General features: G+C 46.4%; 7 protein-coding genes across 7 annotated transcripts; 1 reads left to right on the top strand and 6 right to left on the bottom strand.

Annotated features, from left to right (window-relative positions):
- Window positions 1–311: 311 nt before the first annotated feature.
- EYB26_003297 (uncharacterized protein) lies at window positions 312–1355 on the bottom strand (the record flags this gene model as incomplete). Its single annotated transcript, XM_054262598.1, has 4 exons — window positions 312–362; window positions 434–611; window positions 682–985; window positions 1310–1355. The coding sequence occupies 4 exons, from the start codon at window positions 1353–1355 to the stop codon at window positions 312–314; spliced, it is 579 nt and encodes a 192-aa protein (XP_054118573.1).
- Window positions 1356–1979: 624 nt separating this feature from the next.
- On the bottom strand, window positions 1980–2998 carry EYB26_003296 (uncharacterized protein; the record flags this gene model as incomplete). Its single annotated transcript, XM_054262597.1, has 3 exons — window positions 1980–2314; window positions 2382–2856; window positions 2924–2998. The coding sequence occupies 3 exons, from the start codon at window positions 2996–2998 to the stop codon at window positions 1980–1982; spliced, it is 885 nt and encodes a 294-aa protein (XP_054118572.1).
- Window positions 2999–3788: 790 nt separating this feature from the next.
- Window positions 3789–7516, bottom strand: EYB26_003295 (uncharacterized protein; the record flags this gene model as incomplete). The annotated part of the gene is made up of 2 exons (XM_054262596.1): window positions 3789–4813; window positions 4870–7516. The coding sequence occupies 2 exons, from the start codon at window positions 7514–7516 to the stop codon at window positions 3789–3791; spliced, it is 3672 nt and encodes a 1223-aa protein (XP_054118571.1).
- Window positions 7517–7799: 283 nt separating this feature from the next.
- On the top strand, window positions 7800–8693 carry EYB26_003294 (uncharacterized protein; the record flags this gene model as incomplete). The annotated part of the gene is made up of 5 exons (XM_054262595.1): window positions 7800–7848; window positions 7943–7982; window positions 8053–8069; window positions 8138–8564; window positions 8627–8693. The coding sequence occupies 5 exons, from the start codon at window positions 7800–7802 to the stop codon at window positions 8691–8693; spliced, it is 600 nt and encodes a 199-aa protein (XP_054118570.1).
- A 596-nt stretch (window positions 8694–9289) lies between these two features.
- EYB26_003293 (uncharacterized protein) lies at window positions 9290–11032 on the bottom strand (the record flags this gene model as incomplete). The annotated part of the gene is made up of 4 exons (XM_054262594.1): window positions 9290–10455; window positions 10510–10666; window positions 10765–10886; window positions 10960–11032. 4 exons carry the CDS (start codon window positions 11030–11032, stop codon window positions 9290–9292), a joined length of 1518 nt encoding a protein of 505 aa, XP_054118569.1.
- A 492-nt stretch (window positions 11033–11524) lies between these two features.
- On the bottom strand, window positions 11525–15442 carry EYB26_003292 (uncharacterized protein; the record flags this gene model as incomplete). Its single annotated transcript, XM_054262593.1, has 4 exons — window positions 11525–13275; window positions 13330–13443; window positions 13494–15072; window positions 15161–15442. The coding sequence occupies 4 exons, from the start codon at window positions 15440–15442 to the stop codon at window positions 11525–11527; spliced, it is 3726 nt and encodes a 1241-aa protein (XP_054118568.1).
- A 2465-nt stretch (window positions 15443–17907) lies between these two features.
- On the bottom strand, window positions 17908–19783 carry EYB26_003291 (uncharacterized protein; the record flags this gene model as incomplete). The annotated part of the gene is made up of 3 exons (XM_054262592.1): window positions 17908–18379; window positions 18441–18748; window positions 18827–19783. The coding sequence occupies 3 exons, from the start codon at window positions 19781–19783 to the stop codon at window positions 17908–17910; spliced, it is 1737 nt and encodes a 578-aa protein (XP_054118567.1).
- Between the last annotated feature and the right edge of the window lie 489 nt (window positions 19784–20272).

Here is a 20272-nt window from a genome sequence, read left to right as displayed (position 1 = left end):
AGAGATGGACGAGGTCCTACACCATATCTCTTTACGTGAAAATTGAACTTGATTTGTTTTTTTGAAATTCCGCGACAGACTCCCTAAATCAGATGCTGTTCCTCTTTTCTTGTATTGAACAAAAGAAAAGAAATTTTTGCGAAACCACAAGGAATAGAAGGAAGAAAAAATTGTAATAGTATTTCTCTTTGCCTTCAGGTATATCTCCCATTTTTGAAGAGAAAGAAGAAACTCGGCTCATTCCCACCACCCCGTTTCACCGTACAAAAAAGAAGAAATTACATCATTATCGTCAATGCTTTTTTTCAACTTTACTCGACAACGATGTTGGTTCGCTCCGACACGTAGAGACCGTCAAGGAACTGTGAGCGATGTTAGTGACCCAATTCCAGTCATAGCGAATATGCTTATCCACAGAACGGTGGGTTCGTACCTTTCGGATATCCTTGTTGCGGACTCTGCAGATCTGCTGAATGTCGGCGGCGCTCTGGGAGACAGCCTCGAGGGAGTTTCCGGACAATTGGAGTTCATCCTTGACGTTGGGGGAGGTGATGACCTCAACACCAGCCTGGGCAGTGATACGGCGAACGATCTTCTCGCCAAGGAAGTTTCTGCAAACATATCCAGTCAGACCTAATTACCATCCTTCAAAAATCCATATCCTTGTGTATTCGAACATACCGGATCTCAACCTCATAGTTACCAGTCTCGCCGTTCTTCTCAATGTTCACGTTGATGGGAAAGTGAGCATAGACGTAACGCATCTTGTACAAGAAACCGCGGGTGACACCGATGATCAAGTTGTTGATGAGGGTACGGACAGTTCGGAGAGTGGCAATTCCCTTGCGGGCACCGTGGTGCAACTCGATGGAGATGGTGTTCTTGTCAGGGCGACCGAAGCTCACGGAGATGTGGGAAAGGTCCTTGGTGAGTTTGCCCCTGGGTCCCTCGACGGTGACAATCCGTGACCGAATGTTAATGGTAACTGCAAGAGTGAGTCAGTTGTCTGTTCCTTTCATGGTATCAAAATTTTTCATGTGTCTATTCAATCGAAGGTAGGTCTGTCGCGACAAGTGTCTGGTGTTCAATCGAATGTGTCCTTTCTTCCAAGTCTCGGATTTTTTTTCTTTCTCGCTCAAGATCGCTCGAGATCGTCCTCTTTCGTATTCAATTCGCGAAGCCGATAGTATTATCCCATTCTCCATCGCCTTGTATCGTCCTTCCCTCCTGTATTCTGCATCCAGACACTTCCTGACCAACCTTCACAGACACATCCACACACAAAAGGAAAGGAAATCGTATAGCTTACCATTCTCAGGGATTGGCAGCGTCTCCTCAGAGTGAAGGTACCTCATTTTGTCTCTCTAAAACGGTTGTCGTGGTTGAGGGAGAGAAGAGTTGGGCGCGGGTCGTCGACAAACACAATCACAAATTGAAGGGTTTCGCACACAAGGTCGGTAAAGCCGCTTTTGCTTGGTGGAGCGAATTTTCGAGGTTGTGCGTCGCTTAGCCGTGCGTTTATGGTTAGCGCTGTAATCACGTGACCATCCCGAAACTACTACGAGTAATATCGCGGGACCGTTAACACCACGTCCACTGTGACGAGTTAGTACTTCACGATATTGACCTCTACATTATTTGGAGATGTTGGTAGGGGGTTTTCCTATGTGGTCAATCGTGCCACTGCCCTCGCATGAGAATGGTATATTCATATACTAATACTTACAGATCTATTGCATACGTCTTGAAGCTTACTATATACTCAATTCCACTTTCACTGTCATTCAATACATACATAGAAGAAGATTCAATTGAATACGAAAAAAAAAACTCCCACTTCATCGTACAATAATACCATGGTCCGAAGTCAAACGCCGCCGCATGCAAATAAAATCCGCCGTACACACCATGGACGTCAACACAGAAAACATATATACCACTGAAAAACAACCGAAACCATATCAGGCCCAAGCAACATCTCAAATCTCATGCTCACGTGCATGAGATTCTTCAGCCGCCGGCAAGCGCTCAATCTCCATAATACTCTTGCCCGCAATGGACTTAATCTTCGAGATGAGTTCGTCATCTCTGTCAAGGGCTTCGACATCATCACCTCCACCGATACTGATGCCATTGACTAGAACGTTGGGAACGGTGCGACGACCTGTAATTTTTCCTAGAAGCTTCTGGAGTTGAGGACCGAGTGCATGTTTGTCTAGTTCGACAATGTAGAGGGCTGGCACGATGTTGTATTGGTTCAAAATTGACTTGGCTTTTCGGCTGAAAGGGCAGTAGGACTTGGAGAAGACAATGACTGTAGAGGATTGAATTAGTCAAATGCATATCGCTTGCGGAAGATGGTTGAAATTGGGACAACATACTCGGAGACCGTTTCAAGATTGAATCAAGTTCAGCACTAGCCTCTCGCTCCTCTTCCTCCTCCTTTGAAGTCTCATGCTTATGTTCGGTTGCGACATCACTTTTAGACTCAACCGGCTTATCCACCGCTTCAGGCTCCTTCTCAGAGAGCCGAACTTGATCTTCCTTTGGCTTCGGGATTGGCATCTTGGTTCTTCCAGCGACCGAAATTTCATCCGAGTCGTCAGCCTTGCCGTGGCTTGCACCAATTGGTTTCTCCTGCTTCTCATTATAGCTGTTCGGAGAACTTGTCGTTCTTCGCGTGCCACCATTATTGTTGTTATTGTTATTCTCAAGGTCGAGTCTCTGTATATGCGATCGATCCTTGGCATCCTTGGCCTCGTTGTTCTTTTTAATAGTTGCGGTGTGCGCATTGTCCATGGCTGTGACGGTTTTCTTATAGAAGCGGTGGCTCTGGATTCCGCCGCCAGTATCGGTCTGTAGTCCAGTTACGGGATATTAGTACATGAGTACTTAATCGAAACAGTATGGGATGAAAATGTACCGTAAAATAGGTAAATACCAATAAGAAAACAACGACAACAACCACATAGAGTCTCAATCGGCGTTGCGACCTCATCTTGCCCCAGAATGAGCGGTCGGACCCGATATCAAACGAAAGGTATATTTTCTAGTCGAAGTAATCCAATAAATACATGAACTGACAATTGACGCGCAAGTTAACGAGGCTAATGTTTGTATGATCGTGCAAAACCTGCCACTTGCTGCGCGATCGATAGGGGGTGGTTTAGACACTGTCGGAGCTGATGACAGAGGAACGAAGGAGCGGCGGGCAATGAACTCCGGAGGTTCAGGAATCGATAGGGACGTTGAAACGTAATGAGCGTGATCAATGAACTAGGACGTGTAGACTATTGTAAGGAGGGGCGAGGGGCGAGGAGAATAAGAGAAGACAGGCGAACGCGACTTCATCCGCTGGTGCACTCTTGACTAGCTAGTTTAATAAGATAGGACTAAGGAAGGTCCTGGCTGTAACACTTTTGTTAGGGTCGGGGCGACCACGGTCTAGGCTTATCGGCGCCCCACCCTGTCTGCTCTCTTTACGAGGGCTGGCTCGACATAGTACTACTAGTAGTCTAGTATATACTACCAAGTTAGGGCACGACTCATTAGAATCATTATCTTGAGGTGGATAGAATGATTAATATTTATATCTTTGCTGCATAGTCACATAAAAGTTCGTCAAATAAAGTAAAGTAAATAAAAGAAAAGAAAACCGCCGAATTGCAGGATTTTGAAAGTACATCCACGTCCTGCATGACATCCGAGGCTTGAAGTATATATTTCAATGAATACGGATCATATTAACTTTAAACGTCGCTTGATGCAACGACTGCTTTTCGTACAAGCTAGGCTATTGATTGTTGCCGACTGCGTCCTGGATCTGTTCCTCCGAACAAAACAAGGACTATTTCATCCAGGATAGTAAAGACCAGGTGGGCATTTAAGTGCGGGTTGTTGAGAATATCATATATCTTTCGTGATGCTGATTGGGCATTAGCCCTGCCAACAACATTGCCGGCTAAATCAGGTATAAGAGCAGCCATCATAAAGCTGGCTTCATTCTTTGACTTGGATTTCTGTGATGACGTGCGGACTACAGGCTTTCTCATCACACCGCCAGGCCACATCGTGGCCTTGGCAAGGGTCATGTACCGAAGCAAATTATCGTCTTCCACAAGCGATTTCGCACTGTCGCGGACTTTCCGTTCTATAGTCCCGCCAAGAAGTTGATGAAGGACCACAACGACTGCGCGGCCACGGAGCCAGTTGTTCCCACGATTGAGCTCAAATGCTTCCAAGAAAAGATCGCAAATGGGCTTGATGAATGGTTCGAGCTCGCGATCCTCAAAGGCGTTCAGCTCAGCTTCAGCTTCAGCAGCAGTCATTGCATCTTCAGTAGCAAGCGCAGGTTCTGGTCCGGTCAGTTGGCTTGTCGCGGCGGAGATAAGATTTTGCCCAGCCGTGGAAAGCTGATCTAGCATTGTGATATTGCCCAAAAAGTCATCCATGCCGTCAGCAACTGAATTGTAGATCCGGGATACAATATCCTTAGTTTCTCCATCAGAGGCCGGTGCGCCGTGAGGTAAAAGAGCTTGTTGTGACAAGAAGGCTCGTAAATCTCGACTTCGACATACTTCGGGTAGCAGGAGTAGTTGTTGCAAGTAAGTTTCTAGTGCTACGCGTCTCTTCTGAAGGAAGTCTTTTTGCAATTTCATCATCATTCGTCGACGTGGAAACTCTAGTTGTCGCACCGATGGATAGCGCATGCGCAATTTCTGATGAAGCTCATGAAATTCGCTGTATCGACGCGGTACGGCCCAAGATGCTGCAGGCATCTGTTCTCCAGCATTTCGGCGTACCTCAATCACGTCTGAATATTGATATTAGCCTCCTGAAGACAAATTAACATCGAGGTCGAAAACATACAGATTGCGAATTCATTCCCGTCCTCCTCTTTGCCAACCATAATAGACGGAATATGGATGGTAGAGCGACCATAAAGACTGTTGTCGCTTTCCTGGATAACGTATTGCTGTCTCTGCATCTCTTTGCGGCGAATTTCGCGCTGGATACTTGCCTTGGATTTGCTTAAAATTCGCAATTCAGCCGTGTTGTTGGTGAGCTCTGCTTTTCGTGTCAAAGTATCCAACACCGACTCCTGGGCGTTTAATTTCTCAATCTCCTCGGTCAACGCTACAATGGCTTCTGTCAAGCCAAGATCGCCAGGGGCTGCTTGGTGAATCTCATCCTCCGGATCCTTTTCATCTCCTTCTGGGTCAGCGTATTCGTCTTCAATGAATTTTTTCTCATCGGGAAAGAGTTCGTCTTCGAATACACCCGTCCTTGAAGGGTTTCCAATCAACCCCAGAGAAGATATGCTTGGTTTATTCCTTTCTCCCAGTCGCACATCATTTCGAGAAGTGTCTAAAGAACTTCTTGATTCGCTTTGTTCTGCATCCGGAAACAATGATGATGAAGACACGGCACTAAATAGTCTTGGATCCTCTGACTTTCCGTTTGGTTGATCCACAATGATTTCGTTAAGCGCTTGCTCCATATTCTCAATGACCTCTGTGTTCTTCGCTTCTGCATCTCCATTCTGAGAGCTCATGCTGAAGCTATATGAAAGGGGATCCGTATCATAATCATCATCGAAGAGTCGTGCTGATCTGTCCGAGTCAACCGACCGCCTAGGGGATGATTCGACATCATCAAAAAGCTTGCCATTGCTTTGCACATCATTGGAAACTGCCGCTCGCCGGAGGTCCTTTGGCTTTTGCATGCTAGGCTGAGACTGAGTCCGAGTCATAAGTGGCGGAAGTGGTCGACGTTCACGATGCTGAGGTTCCGGGGTCGAAGCTCGAAGCGGGGCTTCTTGTTCGGTCGCCGCAAGTGAGGTTTCATCAGACGCGAGATATTTGTAAAATAGATCCGAGTCCCTGAACTTGGGATAGTATTTGCTCTCCATCTCTTCTAGAATAGTAGACTGGGTCATCAGTATAGCGGTCCTGGCTTTCCGATATTGTTCCGGGCTTGCTCTTTTTCCAGCTTTTAGGAAGGCCTTAACTGCATCTCGGGACTCCTCTAGTACATTCAATTCGGGTTTTGACAGATAATTTTCATTGATGAGAACCATATCACTAACATCGGCAGATGTCCAGGCTGCAGAGGACGTGGAGCTCTCGTCGCCAAAGTCGTCCTCTAAGGGATTGCGAAATCCATCTACCACTATCCAGAACTGTACAAGGCTCATTTTATTCTGGCGATCCATGAACTCCATAAAATACGATAAGCCCGAGGCATTGCGCATCAAATCAACCAACGAGACGTCCTTGTGGTTTGGCACGCTATCACGTCTGAATTCCGGCTTCGATGGTGCAGCAGGACGACGAATACTGGCATTAGCTGCCAGCTTAGAAACCTTTTGGTCTAAGACACGTTTACCGGTCTCAAGACGCCTGATATAGACTTGATCTTGTCCTTCGACCATACTCTCCCGCTTCAATTGACTTGCAACCTGGGCACGAAATTGCCTGGCGTCGGACAGATTATTGCAGCGCCTGATCGCCCTAACAAATCGTTCGAAAGCTCGCTCGGAGTCATTTGGACCAAGTCGAGGAAAGGAAGGCGACCCTTTTGGTTTGGATGGCGACGCATGTTTGTCAAGAGCGGCACGAAGCTTCTTTACTGTTTTACGGTCGTTCAACGCGGTTCGCCCATATGTCTCTAGTATCTGGTTCCACGTATCTGGATCGGACAAAAGAGTTATCACGGGAAGGAGCACGGCACACGCGACAATCTCTCTAATCAAAACAGACACTGCGCGACTTGTCAATAGATTATCGGGAAGAAGTTGTGGTAGTAGTCCCATAACCAGCTTGCGAACGTAGTCTTGCTGAATTGTTTTCTGGTCTGCAAGAGAAACTGCGACAGCCGGATGAAGCCTCCCATCGCGGTATTTGCTGGCAATCGCCAGTCCTAGTTCTTCGGATTCTGTCACACTCCGAGCTAAATTCCGCCCTCTGATAGCTCTTTCGGCTCGGTCAAAATCCTTGAGATGGGTAGTCAAGATGGGCACGATTCGCGACACAACGAGGGATGTCACATCTTCGCTCGAAAGTCGGTCACGGATGCTTTCGAGAGCTATGCGCAGGGCCCTGTCTATCTCATTGATAAAGGCGAGGTTTTTGCTAATGTGTCCATACCAAGACCTGATAAAGTCTCGAGAGGCAAGTTGTAGGAGCTCATCGATAGCTTCCGACACCACGAATGATTGAGGGTATAAAGATTTTGGTTCATATTCGGTAGCTTTCCGGTAGTTACTGACTTCTTCAGACCAGGCGTCGGCTGCGAGAAATCGTAAATTGGGTACTGTTGTACGTCTTTCGATATATTCCGATTTCGTTTTGACTGTCAGTAGTATTGCGCTGCAAATGCACACACAGGTGACAAGAACACCGGCGACAAACGCCCACCCTAGATAACGCGCGAAGGGTACCCAGTTGACAACCAAGCCCCAGGAGACAAAACCACTGAAGCCAGCGAGCAGAAGATGCCGTTGGCTAAGGGCCATTGTCCTCTCAGTGATGAACAGGCACTGGAAGATCCATGGCGGGTTGCTTGGAGAGAATCCAAGACTTGTTGTTCTGGTAATTGTAGCTGGCGAACATGATGCTCTCTTGGCTGCTTAACGGAAGGTGCTCCACAGACCCCGTGACCCCCACTGCACTTTCACGTCATCGGGCTAGCATGTGAACGAAAACAAAAGAGACCAACAAACCTTACTCAATTGAACCTCACTTTTTCTCGATAACTACACGATATCGCCCATTTTTATCTATATCAGCACCTCGGCCATGTCTTCCATCACCGACTATATCGATCTCTCCCAGCCCAGTCTGCAGAGTAAGTTACAGTCCGCCATTGTTTACATCATCGTGACCATTCGGATCACATCCGAGAGAAGCAAAGGAGTCCGGCTCTGATGTTCCTGATTTAGTCTCTGCACTGGCCATTGCTTTTAACCCAATCTTCTGGAAGTAAGTATTTTGCTTCAATGAATATCAATATTTGTTATTGCTATACTAATTACATCTTTTCTTGGTTTAGCATTGTCGCGCGACAGGGTATGTACCGAGGATGTGCGCCGTCATGTTCAACTAAGTCTCAAAACTAATCCGGGGAAATCTTGCAGAATACAAGAACCACTTCTTAACACGCATCTTCGGTAGTCCTTACTATGGGTGCTACTTCCTCGCCATCGTGATCTTCTCTCTAGGCATTCTCCGTGACCATTTATACCTCCAAGCCCTCCAGGACCAGCCCTTCTACGAACCTGTCCACCAGCCCTACATCGCCTATGGCCTGTTCGCTACCGGTAACGTCCTCGTTCTCTCGAGCATGTGGGCACTCGGTGTTACTGGTACCTATCTCGGAGATTACTTTGGTATCCTGATGGATGCACCTGTTACTGGGTTTCCGTTTAATGTTACCGGTTCGCCTATGTACTGGGGTAGCACGTTGAGTTTCTTGGGTACTTCTTTGTACTATGGAAAGGTCGCGGGTCTGCTTTTAACGCTCGAAGTGTTTGTGCTCTATTGGTTTGCATTGCGATGGGAAGAGTGAGTCTATTATCCCTCATCTTATTCTATACCGATGTCCTCGGAATACTAACTCTCCGTAGCCCATTCACCGCTGAAATCTATGCCAAACGCGAGCGCGAGAGGGCCAAAGCCGCCAAGAGTTCATAAGCAATGACAAAGCACTGAAGATGTCCAAACAGGCTATATCTACGAATGACAATGCCGTCGCGCAATCCTTGTCAAGGAACAAACGTCTACACCAGACGTAAGTGCGAAGTTACTCCACGGGCGAGAACTTGTGGGCTAGGAATTCCCTACATTTTCAGTACTATGACATACACCACACCCAAAATTCTACCGTTGAAAGTGTCGCGTGACGTCTTCATTTGACAGACATTCGACGCCAGCGGTTGGAAGTTCAACCTATCCATCAATAGATGTACGTCCGAGGAAAAAAGGAGAAGGAGAGTGGAGAAAGGTGGAAAAAAGAATGATGAATGACTAGCTAATTATAATCATTTCACGACCTGATGTTGTTTCGGTTTCAAGTATATAGATTTCAACAATTCTTCAAAATGATATTGAACTATCAAAAAAAAAGACACCAATGCTCCTCAATCCAATTCCCTGATCGCCGTATATGATACAAATAACAGAACCAGAAAAAGTAAGTAGGGTATGTAGTTTATGCCTCGCGTCCAAGCCTGATCGCAAGTGATATGATGACTGCAAAAAAGAAAAAAAGAAAGCTAGTCCAACAACGTCTACTGTCGTCTACGACCTCTCTTCCCCGTAGTCCGTTCTTCAACAACAGCAGTCTCAACCTCGTCATCGTCCGCACCCTTCTTTAGGTCTTCGCCTTCTGCCAATCCCCATTTCTCCCTATCATACCAATCCTCGCCATCACTCATTTCGCCAATGTGTCCCTCTGCCTTGCACCATTCAAAGACGTCTTCTTTGAGATGGTCGGCTTGGAGTAAGGAGTTCAACATGTATGTGAATCCGCGGACGGTTTCTTCTTGCTTTTGGATGTAGGACCATAGTAGGCGGCGAGTATCTTCTGCTTCATTGGGGGGAAGGCCGAAGTCTTTGTCTGGTCGTATGTCGTTGGATACGAGGAACATGGGATGGGCAGTTGAGAGTTGTGTGGCTGCGTCAGGGGAGAGGTATCGCGAGCTGCTGGTGGTGGCACCGTTCTCGTTTGATGTTGACGCGTTTGCTTGTGCGCGTGTAGTCATTCGTCGTGGGGGTTCGGGAGATGAGGTGTCTTCATTGTTTTCAACATTTTTTGACTCTGATGCATCTTGCATGACGGTATCGCCTTGCTCGGCGTCTAGTGCTTGTGGGGAAGATTGAGTTGTATTGCGCCCTTGGTCTTTTTTATCGAGCTTGCCGTTCGCGGACGAAATGCTTTTTCTGGCTATAGAATCTGCGTCTCCACCCTCACTATGTGGTGATACGTCTTTCAAGGAAGGCAGGCCATCCTCTTTCTTCAACTCCTTAGTCTCCGCATTTTTATCTGTCTCAGACATGGGGGCTTCTGTCATCTCAACATCATCGCCCGTATTTTGTTTGTCTTTATTACTCGATACCGTGTTCATTCGAGTACGGTCACCATTATTGACAATGTCGACACGGCCATTCGCTCCTTGAGATCCATTGTCTGTCTGCTGTTGATGCGCGGCCTCTGCATGGCGCCGTTTGAAAATGTATGGGTCCTCTTTTGACTCCACATCACCACAAGACATCCAAACCGAGTCTCCCAAGAACAGCCGATGTAAATTGTGTGCGCGAGCTAGAAGTGCCCTTTCTCTCCGAAGTTTTTCGTCAATTGCTTTAATCATTGTCGGCAGGGCTTTTGATCGGTAAGGCTGTGACAGGGTAGGATGGTCCGGAAGCTCCGAAGCTTGTTTTAGAGGGCAGAGGATATCTATAAAATCGAAAATTAGTGATATGAAAGTTTGAAACATTGTACACGACGTACGTTCGAGTGCGATCCCTGCGAATGGATTGTCTTCTGCGGCCTCTGCCTCGCCTTCCGTGTCCGGTTCCTCATCGCCATCAATCTCTTCACCTTCGGAATCATATCGGGGCGGGTTTCGGTGCAGTATGTAGCGAGTATATCCAGCATGCTCGACTTTCTAGTAGTTCAAACTTTGGGTCAGACGGACAGTTTTCGCAGAGTCTTGCAAAACGCTCGTGGTTGAAGTGAGTGGGGTGAGAAAACATGAAAACGCACCTGTTTATAGAAATCGTGCGGATTCGAGAATCCCAAGGCACCTTCATGGACATATTTCGCATTCACTTGTAATTTATTTCCTCGATTCGTAGGCTGAGTAATAGCTGCGTCGGGTCCTGTGGCTATTATCGAAGCAAGTTAGCGAATGGTTGAAAACAAGGACCAGATGAGAAATTTCTTTAGCGCAAGACTTACACTCATTTTCTCGTCGTAATGCTTTTTTCAACCCAATAATAGTTTCTTCGATCAGAGCTGCTTGTGCTGCCATATTGACAAAACCGAAACTGTGAACGACGTAGGAGCAATTTGCCTGACAGCAGACGTTGGGGTTTCGCAACAAAAACCAAGCAGATTACGGCGTATAGGCTGGCAAAGAAATCAACTAAACATTCTGCAAGAGCTTGATGACGGACAAAATGGAACTGCGACGGAGAGTAAAATTGGAGAGCGTTGTTAGCAGTTGTTTGCGAGAAGAAAGGTCAACCCCATCCATCGTCGTCCTCGATAAGTGATTATCGCTGAGCGCGTTCACCGCCTTCGGAGGCTGACTGGTTCGCCGATCTGTGACGTTGACCCACTATCAAGTAGGGTTAGGGTTTATGTGCTGGTTATTGTCTAATTTCTTCATTTAGAAAGAGACCTTTCACTCAATTGACCTGTCTATTCACACCGATACGTGTATACATGATAATTATGTTCGTCAGAAATCCCCTTACAACATCTAATGAGCTTCATATATAACCATCATAGGCATCACTCATTAAGATACATAAGCATCAACCCATACCAGTATTCCCTTCTTGTCTGCTCGCATACCCTCTGTTGGCAATACGCGTAGAGTCTTGTTGAAGTAAGTGTCAACCACAACAAGGTGAGGTTGAATCCACATTCCTGATTTGAATGCAAATATGTTATATCGAACTTTGTGCCTGCTAAGAGGAACCAATTGAAGGGCTCTTGTCTTGGATCCACTGAAGGCGAAATGCTCGCTCGCATCCATAGTGAGAGAGAATGTCAGAGTATGCATTGATGGATTTTCAAGGGTGTAGTCCATATGTATTAAGCCTGGATGCTCTTTAGAAGGTGATGCGGATGCGAGAACACGGGGTTCGCCCGTGGGGATCGTGAATCGTGGCATGGCTAAAGATGTCACCGTACTAGTGTGTTCATCTTGATCTGGCGATGACGGTCTCCGCCATTTTATATTGAGAGAAAGATCTAGTGCCACGGACCTCCGGTCTTCTAGGCTAGTCTTTTGCACATCGAGAATGAATTCAGAAGCTCGAAGTTCTTCGGGCAATATTTGCGTTGCCTCTGGGGTTGTAAGTCTTTCAGAGCCAATCTCACATATCGCCCCGCCGTTTACCTCCAAGAGACCAACACTGACGTTCTCAATGACAAGAGGCTCGGATGCAAACGAGACAATCTTTGGGCTGACACACCATCTCTGCTGCAAACCATCAGGCTTGTCGGCTTTTTCACCGTCAGAATCTGTATCCAGCTGGAATAGATTGGGCCATGCATCAGGATGGATGCGGGGCACTAAATCGTAGTTCGCTTCGAATGGCCTCATGAACGCAAGTGTGGCTGATATTGATTTCGATATTGGTGTCTCTGGATCGGATACTAAGAAATAATGGACCGATATGTCAACTTCGTATTCCAAAGCATCTACTGTATTGGACAGGATGACAGGAATCTCGGAAATAGCAGCTGGAGACAGGATTCCGACGGAACGCGACTTCAAGTGAATCGTAGTTTCAACGCTGACACCACCAAACTCGGTAGCCTCTTCAGCATCGTCAGACCATGATACCTTGAGCAGTGAGTGTGGCTGTCCAAGAATCCTAATCTGCATGGCGACTTCCGCAGCATCGTCTTCATTATTTTGTATAGCCACGGCCAGACTGACGCGTTCGTTGGTATAGTAATGCGGTTTAAGATTTGGTAGTTGGATTTGGATGTTCGGCGGCTTCGGAAGGATCTTGCAGATGGCGGTATCACGACCTTTGCCTATTCTTTTCTTGTACGAACCTCGAGGGCCGTGCCTCCACCAGAACGACATGTCTCGCTCGTGATTAGTCATTACATATAAGAAATTAAATTTCTCCTCTTCAATTGCTAATGTAATCGAAGCAATGCGTGATTCGCCTGGTTCACGGGGAATTGCGGTCATGTTGAACACTCTGGTCTCACCAGGTTTGAAAATCAAATCTGCCTGCCCTATCATTGACGCCATGTGGGCTGTTGGCGACAGAAATGTAGAGGATTCAGTGGAACTGGCTAAATCGTGTAGTTTGACGTTATAGATATGGGATAACGGATTGGTATCATCCGTGATATCTTTTGCGTGTAAAGTAATGGGGCGTAAACCACCCTCGAAGACAATTTTGACTTCGGATAGCCTGAGAGGTGTAGCCTGTTGATGCGCATGAGAGGTGATTGCCAATTGCAGCTGTAGCGCTTGGCCGACGTTACCCTCGCCCCTTTGAAAGACCATTGCAGCCGACACTGACATTGTTAGACGGTGTCAAACCGAGATTCGAGGAAGATGAAAAGACATACGACATGTTACAACATCCTCGGCTTTGAGGACTATGGTGGGTTTAGGACTGCCAACCGATACCTCATCAAGACATCGATGGAAATTGTAATCCCAAATAGATCGCAAAGGTAGGACTAATAGATAGAAGATTAGCAAGTTATTCAACTTCCAAGACTGATCATACCTTTGCTTAACAGTTCCCAATGAACCCAAACCAACGTATCAATATCGTGTAGCTCAAGGGCACAGGATCTCAATGTCCAAGCGAATTCACTCATTAGATCCCACCAGTGTTCTTTCCTCCATGTCAGGTGGGGCCAGAGTGGCTTCAGAATATCATATGCCTCTTGCCACTGCTTTGCCTTGATGTGAAACTGTGCGATTTCTAGACTCAGACTTTCAACTTTCCTTACCTGATCCCGCGCGGCAAAGTGTTGTAGCGATGCTTTAAGCGTTTGTAGTAATAAGGCGTTATGGTTGAATCCAGAATCATCGGGGCCTGGAGCTTCTGTTGCTGGCTCGGGTGCCAAGTAATTATCATAAAACTGCGACTGGGCAACGGCTTGCGACGCGGGAACTTGATCTGCCGTAACTCTGTGCTCCTCTGGAATTTGCTCTGCAAGCTGACGGCGCCGAACAGTATGTCTGGCGGAGCGGTCAAGCCAATAGCCTTGATGGTGAAGATGCTCCCAGGCGAGTAGGTTTTCATCGCTCGAGAAGCCTTTCTCAGGAGGATGAAAAATCGAATCGTAGAGTCGTGCAGGATTCAGAAGGAATTCTGCCGAAAATGCCGGAAGCTCAGCTCGTGAAATGAGCTGGGCCATCACCGCCGACCACCGTGCAACCCAAGCTTCCCATCCGTAATTCTTCGTTCCCTTGCCCTTGCGACTGACAATATCCTCTGTGTTATTCTTGTGGCTGAGCCAAAATCGAACGGCCGCAGTCGGTTGGCTAGTCCAAAGTAAACAACGTATGATCCGAATAGCCAGCACATCGCCCAGAAGCCGAGCCTCGTTGAATCTTGGATTCCATCCAGCAATTGATTCAAAGACTTCTTGTCCGAACAATGTCTCGTATGCAGCCTCAAAATTTCGTTGAGCAGCTTCCATTTCCTGACGGAACTCAGCAAACACCCCGAGCTTGAATTCGTAACGAACATTCCAGCCTTGCATTGATAAAGTTTGTGAGGTCCCTTGTGTGGGCGGAATTGTTGGCGGAGGTATAGTCCCCCTGTTACGTTTTCGCCGTGCATGCTTCGATAAGTCTCGATAGTAATCCACAAGGAAAGCTTGAATAGACAACAAGAATGACCGCACAAAATCCTTTACCTCTACAGGTGACAGATCGGAGTTTAGGACATGTAAGGACCTAGGGTCCAGATTTGTAGCCCTGCGAATGTTTGCAAGTCGATCTTCAACTTCCTGTGTGGAGATGCCATCTTCTGCCACAAGGATCACAACGAAGCGAGAGCGATAGCCAGACGCGTTCCAGGATTCCTTCAAGTCTCTCAATTCAATCTTTAGTTGATTATCCCTCAGCGTAGTCATGCTGGGGTCGGAGGTTAACGGGAAAACGTTGATTGTGGCAGCTGGTACCAGGTCCTGATGCTTGAGCATCCACAAGGATGTAAGAATACCATCGGGAAAGGTTGGTGAGCCTGGTGTCAAGGGAGAAATTGGAGAATGTACGACTGGCACGACGGAGGAGGAGGAAAAGTCCACATCGGAGGGAAATTCTGCTTTTTGCGGGGGTAGGCGATAAGACTAACATAAACACATGTAAGTATCAAGTCTAAATTCCGACTTCAGACCAATTAAAGTCCTCGAAGCGTTATCCTCAGAGATAACCCACCCTCTTGATAGTCTTTATCCTCAACGGAATTCCATTTGACCTGCCAGCATCATTTGACGGTCTCCATGGAGCATCGGAAGCATCATGGTCAATAAAGGCGGCGCGCAAGTTATCCACAAGTGGTCCCGTTAACAGCGGGAAATCCGACTCAATTGTTGTACCTCTTTCATGAAGAGATGGGTATTTAGAGTTGCTATTTGACTCGTCCTCCTCGTGCGCGATGCCGGACAGCAGTACTAATGGCAGATTATGCACAATGTAGTCATTTGGATAAGCATCCATTGCGTGACAGGATGCGGTTTCCTCTGTGCGAATCACTTCAAGGCATTTTTCGTTCCGATAATTGTCCGCCTGAAGTGTTTCAGCTCAGGCGATTTCGAACTTGCATCTACTCGCAAGTAAGAAGGTGGGTTGTTGTTCATGTCATCACAAGCTTATGGTGTTGGTGTTGCAGTACGCTAGTACGTATGAAGCTAGCTTCATCTCGAAACCAAATCTCACTGTTGATTGGTTTAATCCATTATCCAATCATATTGCTAGATAGCCTCTGATCATCTGATGTCCCTAGCCCTAATTATATCCCAAAACCGACTCCAGGGAAAAAAGGGTATTCAGCATACAGCATTCATAAACCAAAAAGAAGTAGTTTCATAATATCTCGCTGGTTATCTATGTAAAGTTTCCTTGTGCTCGTCCAACTTGTCTTGAATAACCGAGCTATCTCGACATGCGTAAAACAGAATGTGAGTGGCTGGCTAAATTTGGATCTGCTGATAGGTGAATTACTAATATGCCATTCTTGCATTGAGTTATAGGACATGTTGACAAGTTCTGTATATATGGGTTTGACAAACGTCAGACATGTATTTGGCTGCTAGAAGGCCACTGGAATACATGCATATGCAACATCAGACTGCCCATATTTCCAACTTTTAGGTCAAACGCAATAGTAATTTCAGTGGTACATGCAACTCAATGTATTTAAACTCCTGTTTATCAACATGACTACATATGGTAGGGTTAGGTCACTGAATCCTTCACAATTTTCCAGCAACTCAAGCGACTTCTTGAATCTACGATTATGGTTGAACCTACTAATAAATCGGATGGTCCGCCGAGCTGCTTCGAACTAGGACTGAAAATGGCCTCGACGCTAGGATCAGCCGTAAATTCTAGCATGGACAGACTCGAGGTGCTCTCGTTATTGTCCTGCCTTAGCTCTATTCGCCTTGGGTAAGATTCCGTATACACGCCAAGCTGTACGGGGGCGGAGAGATCTGGACCGCACATCAGAAAAGATCAAGATTTTGAAAACAAGCTTTCGTCCCTTCCTGTCTGGGTCAGAAATGAGAAAATCCAGTCCAGCAGACTCTATTCTCCTTGCCGTTTCAAATTTGCCATTCTCTCCTACGTGAAGTCATGTCAAGTTAGTTTTAATTGGGCCAGACATATCAAAATATGGAACGTCGGTATCTGTACGATGTTTTCTTTGCGATATTCTATCCTGCTTTCTTCTTCGGGTATCTTTGGCTCTTGGAGATTTTCCGTAGTATAGGGAATTGGTGAGATTAAGTGCGTGTTCATAATGCCTTAGTTATTGTATTGAGTTCGCGCCATATCAATGCTTGCTTAACAATGAACGTAGACACTTGACCCTCAGAACATACATGTAGTGTCAAGCCAAGTAGCTGTCACTTTCGAATTATATTAGAGCTATGTACCTAGCTTTCACAGAAACTCTTAGTTTGGTTGCCACCTGAGTAGTGAGACTCTCACCACACACTATGAGTCCGTTGAGACGTCAAGACATGCAGTGATTCAAGTACCTAGCTACACCCTAGTGTGACTTGATACTGGACAGGTCAAGTTTCACGTAAATACGCTATGCTAGTAAACACTGATTTTGAACCTTTTAAGATGCACACGTTGTATCACACCTGCTAAAACGTTTTGATAGGTTGAGGTTTCTAGATAAGGTATTAGGGTTTCTGTATCGCCCTTCTAGGCGTAAACCTAGAACTAACCATACTATCTCAAAGTGGGGAATTGCCCATTTTCATGTCAGATGCAAAGATCCGAGTCAACAGGACACCGCCGAAAAGAAAAAGCACTGGTCCGAGATGCATGTACATGTACAACAGGCAATTGTGAACCTGCACGAAGGGCTCCGCATCGACAACAGCTCATTCGACTTTTCGGTTCGGTATTCCCTTCGCTGAAGTGGAATATGGTGGCCAATTTTGGCAAATAAGTCTTGCATGGTACATTCACCATCGTTTTCCTGGTGATTGTGCCATGGGATTACCTCATTGTGTGATACAAGGGTATATTGAGCGACGAGGATCCTGGCCTGCGTTCCAATATGCAAGAGTGTAATACTGGAAGATGTAAGACATCGACCAATACAGAGTATACAGAGTAATTACCAGGGGAAGGTGAGTAAAAAGAATAAAAAGATTGGGGGAACGCCGGTAATCGAAACCGGAACCACCTCGATTCCCTTACTCTAATATAAGAGGTGCTAATTGTCCCGAACGAGGTATCATACCTATTTTGCCGGGATTAGTCTCACAGGACGACCGGAGAGCATCAGATTAGCAGCAGCTATAGTTCGTACCACTAGACCACGTTCCCGGCCGATTTTTGCCGCCCACAAGCACATTACCTATGTCTCTCTCTCTGATAGAGTATATACAGAGATGCAGAGAGCATAATATAGAATAAACACCCTCTTACCGGCATGATTCCTATATTGGCACCTCATGAAATGTATCTAAAAGCTGTCTCTTCACCGATCTAGCCAACGGCCACACTTCACCCAAAATATCCAGCGTCCTCATTCCCAGTTCGATTCTGGAGGTAGAAAAGCTCTTCTTCTTGCAATTCCTCTCAAAATTAGGAGTGTGACAGAGAGCATGGTGATGGGCATCAACCACATGGACCATCAGGCTCATCGTAACCGCGCAAATCATAAAGGGCGTGGTCCATTGAATCGGACTAATCGAGCTAGTATTAAGAACGCTGTTGGTGATCATATTCAGTAACGTGCCGGCTGCCCGTAGTGCTTTGAGGGAATGCGGATCCGAATTTTTATGGTGATTCAATTCATCCACCGTTCCTTCTGGAAAACTAGGACTGCCGCTTGCGATGCACACAGGTGCCCTTTTCCATGGGCTCAGGCCGATTTTCGATTGCGGATGGTGAAGGTATATTATTGCTCTGAATTTCACATATATTAGAAACTCATGTTCTAGAGCTTGGATTGTCAGGAAGAACTCACAAGAGGGTGAACATTTGTGCCTGGCTTCTCATCTGATAACCAAGGTCATTGAAGCTTGAGGAAGAGGAGCATTGATCCATCTTCATCAATCGTATCATAAACGTAGCGAAGCGTATATCCAAGGTTTCGAGTTCGATTTCGTCAACATGCATAAAGGCGGTATTCCTCGAATTCGCCGATTGCACCATCCCCCATAATCGGGTGGCTTCGATGCGGTACGCGAATGATGAAAATGTTTCTTCGGTATGGTTATCCAGAATGCGCCACGAATTTTGAAGTTGTAGTAGGGTTTTGCTTTTGGGAATTGTCTTGGCGGAAAAGGCGAGTTAGTATCACGAGAAATCCGAAAGGGGGAAAAAAACCAAACAATATAATTGGCAACTTACACCAGCTGCAAAATAGGTGGCTTCATCACAAGGCAGCTCCATCTTCAAGAGGTCTTCGTCTTGATATCCGCTTAATTGAATATCGTCACAATTGTGTTGACCAGAAAACGTCTTGAAAAGATGTACCACAATAAATAATTCCCAAAACGTCCGACGCCAGCTCTCTTCGAAGATGACATTTCCATAGGAATTGCTCCCTCCAAATGAACCGCTCTGCATGCCCAATTGACTAGCCATGATCACAGCGCTCTTTAAGCGATACCCAGCTTGTTCCTCATTGCCATCAGCATGGTCCACGATTGCAGCCAGCAGCATAGCCTGTACTTTGAATCCTGTTGCTTCGGGGGACTCATTCAGCCCCATATAGGCATTCTTCCGATATCGATCCTTTGCCGACGGATCTGGGTGAAAATGGGAGCCAACATACTGCATCATTGAAAGCAAGTAAGACGGTAAAAGTCGAGCCAGGTCGGAGTTGCCGAGAGCCTTTTGCGGGATAATGAATGGATGAGAGGCATGGAAATTTTGGTAATAGAGCTTCATCATGGGATCGAAGGCAATATTGCGGCTGATGGGAGCAGTGCGGCCAGACTGGGTTGTCACTATGGTTCCGGAATCTTCAGCGATGCTTGATAATCCAGACATTTGCTCATCATCGAGTGAGGATGGGAATGCCTGGTCGAGCTCCTGGGAGACAGGCATCAACCAGTCGAGCGTAAATTTATCGGTATCCGGGAACATTGCATTATTAAAATTGACACTAATATCTGGGCTAAATGTCGGTGTAAGTGTCTGTGTATAGAACGGAGAGGTATAAGAAACTTCGGAGTCAAAAGACTCCGTGGCAGGATTCCTTGTGTCCTGGGTTGCGGTGGTAGCCTTTTGGCGCAGGCCCCGTTTCGAAGCTACATAGTAGCATTTGACATTCGATTGTTCGCATCGTGAGCAGGGTGGCATTACAGCATCACATCTCAGATGGCGCTGCCGACAGGGCACGCATGCTAGTGAAGATGGGGTTCGAGGGTTTGATCTTAACGGCATCTGGTATGACATTTGTTAAAGAACTTTCCAAATCTGGGTTTGACTGAGTTTATTGTTATAGGTTGTAGGCCGCGCCGCCTTAAGTCACATTGTATACGCGCACAAAAATCAAGATCAAGCAATGATGGGTGTTGGTGGATTGAAAAATGTAGCGATGACCTTCGTTATTGTTGTAGAACCTACTCATAGTAGGTACATAGGAGGCAAATTGTAAAGTTTGGAATACGTACCGTAATCGGCGACTTCGGGGACTTCCCATTCCGTACCTGGCTCGATAAGCCTGAACTCTAGCATGGCCATCACCAGCATAAAGGAAATCGATCTTTACGTTTGTTTATATTGGACCTAAGCTCGAACATGACATATTCATCGTTTGGTGATTTCGCGGATTGCATTACCGACATT

This window comes from Talaromyces marneffei, chromosome 2, assembly GCF_009556855.1.
Source record: "Talaromyces marneffei chromosome 2, complete sequence".
NCBI lineage: Eukaryota > Fungi > Ascomycota > Eurotiomycetes > Eurotiales > Trichocomaceae > Talaromyces > Talaromyces marneffei.
Note: the sequence above shows the minus strand (reverse complement) of the source record. Positions and strands in the feature narration are given on the sequence as shown.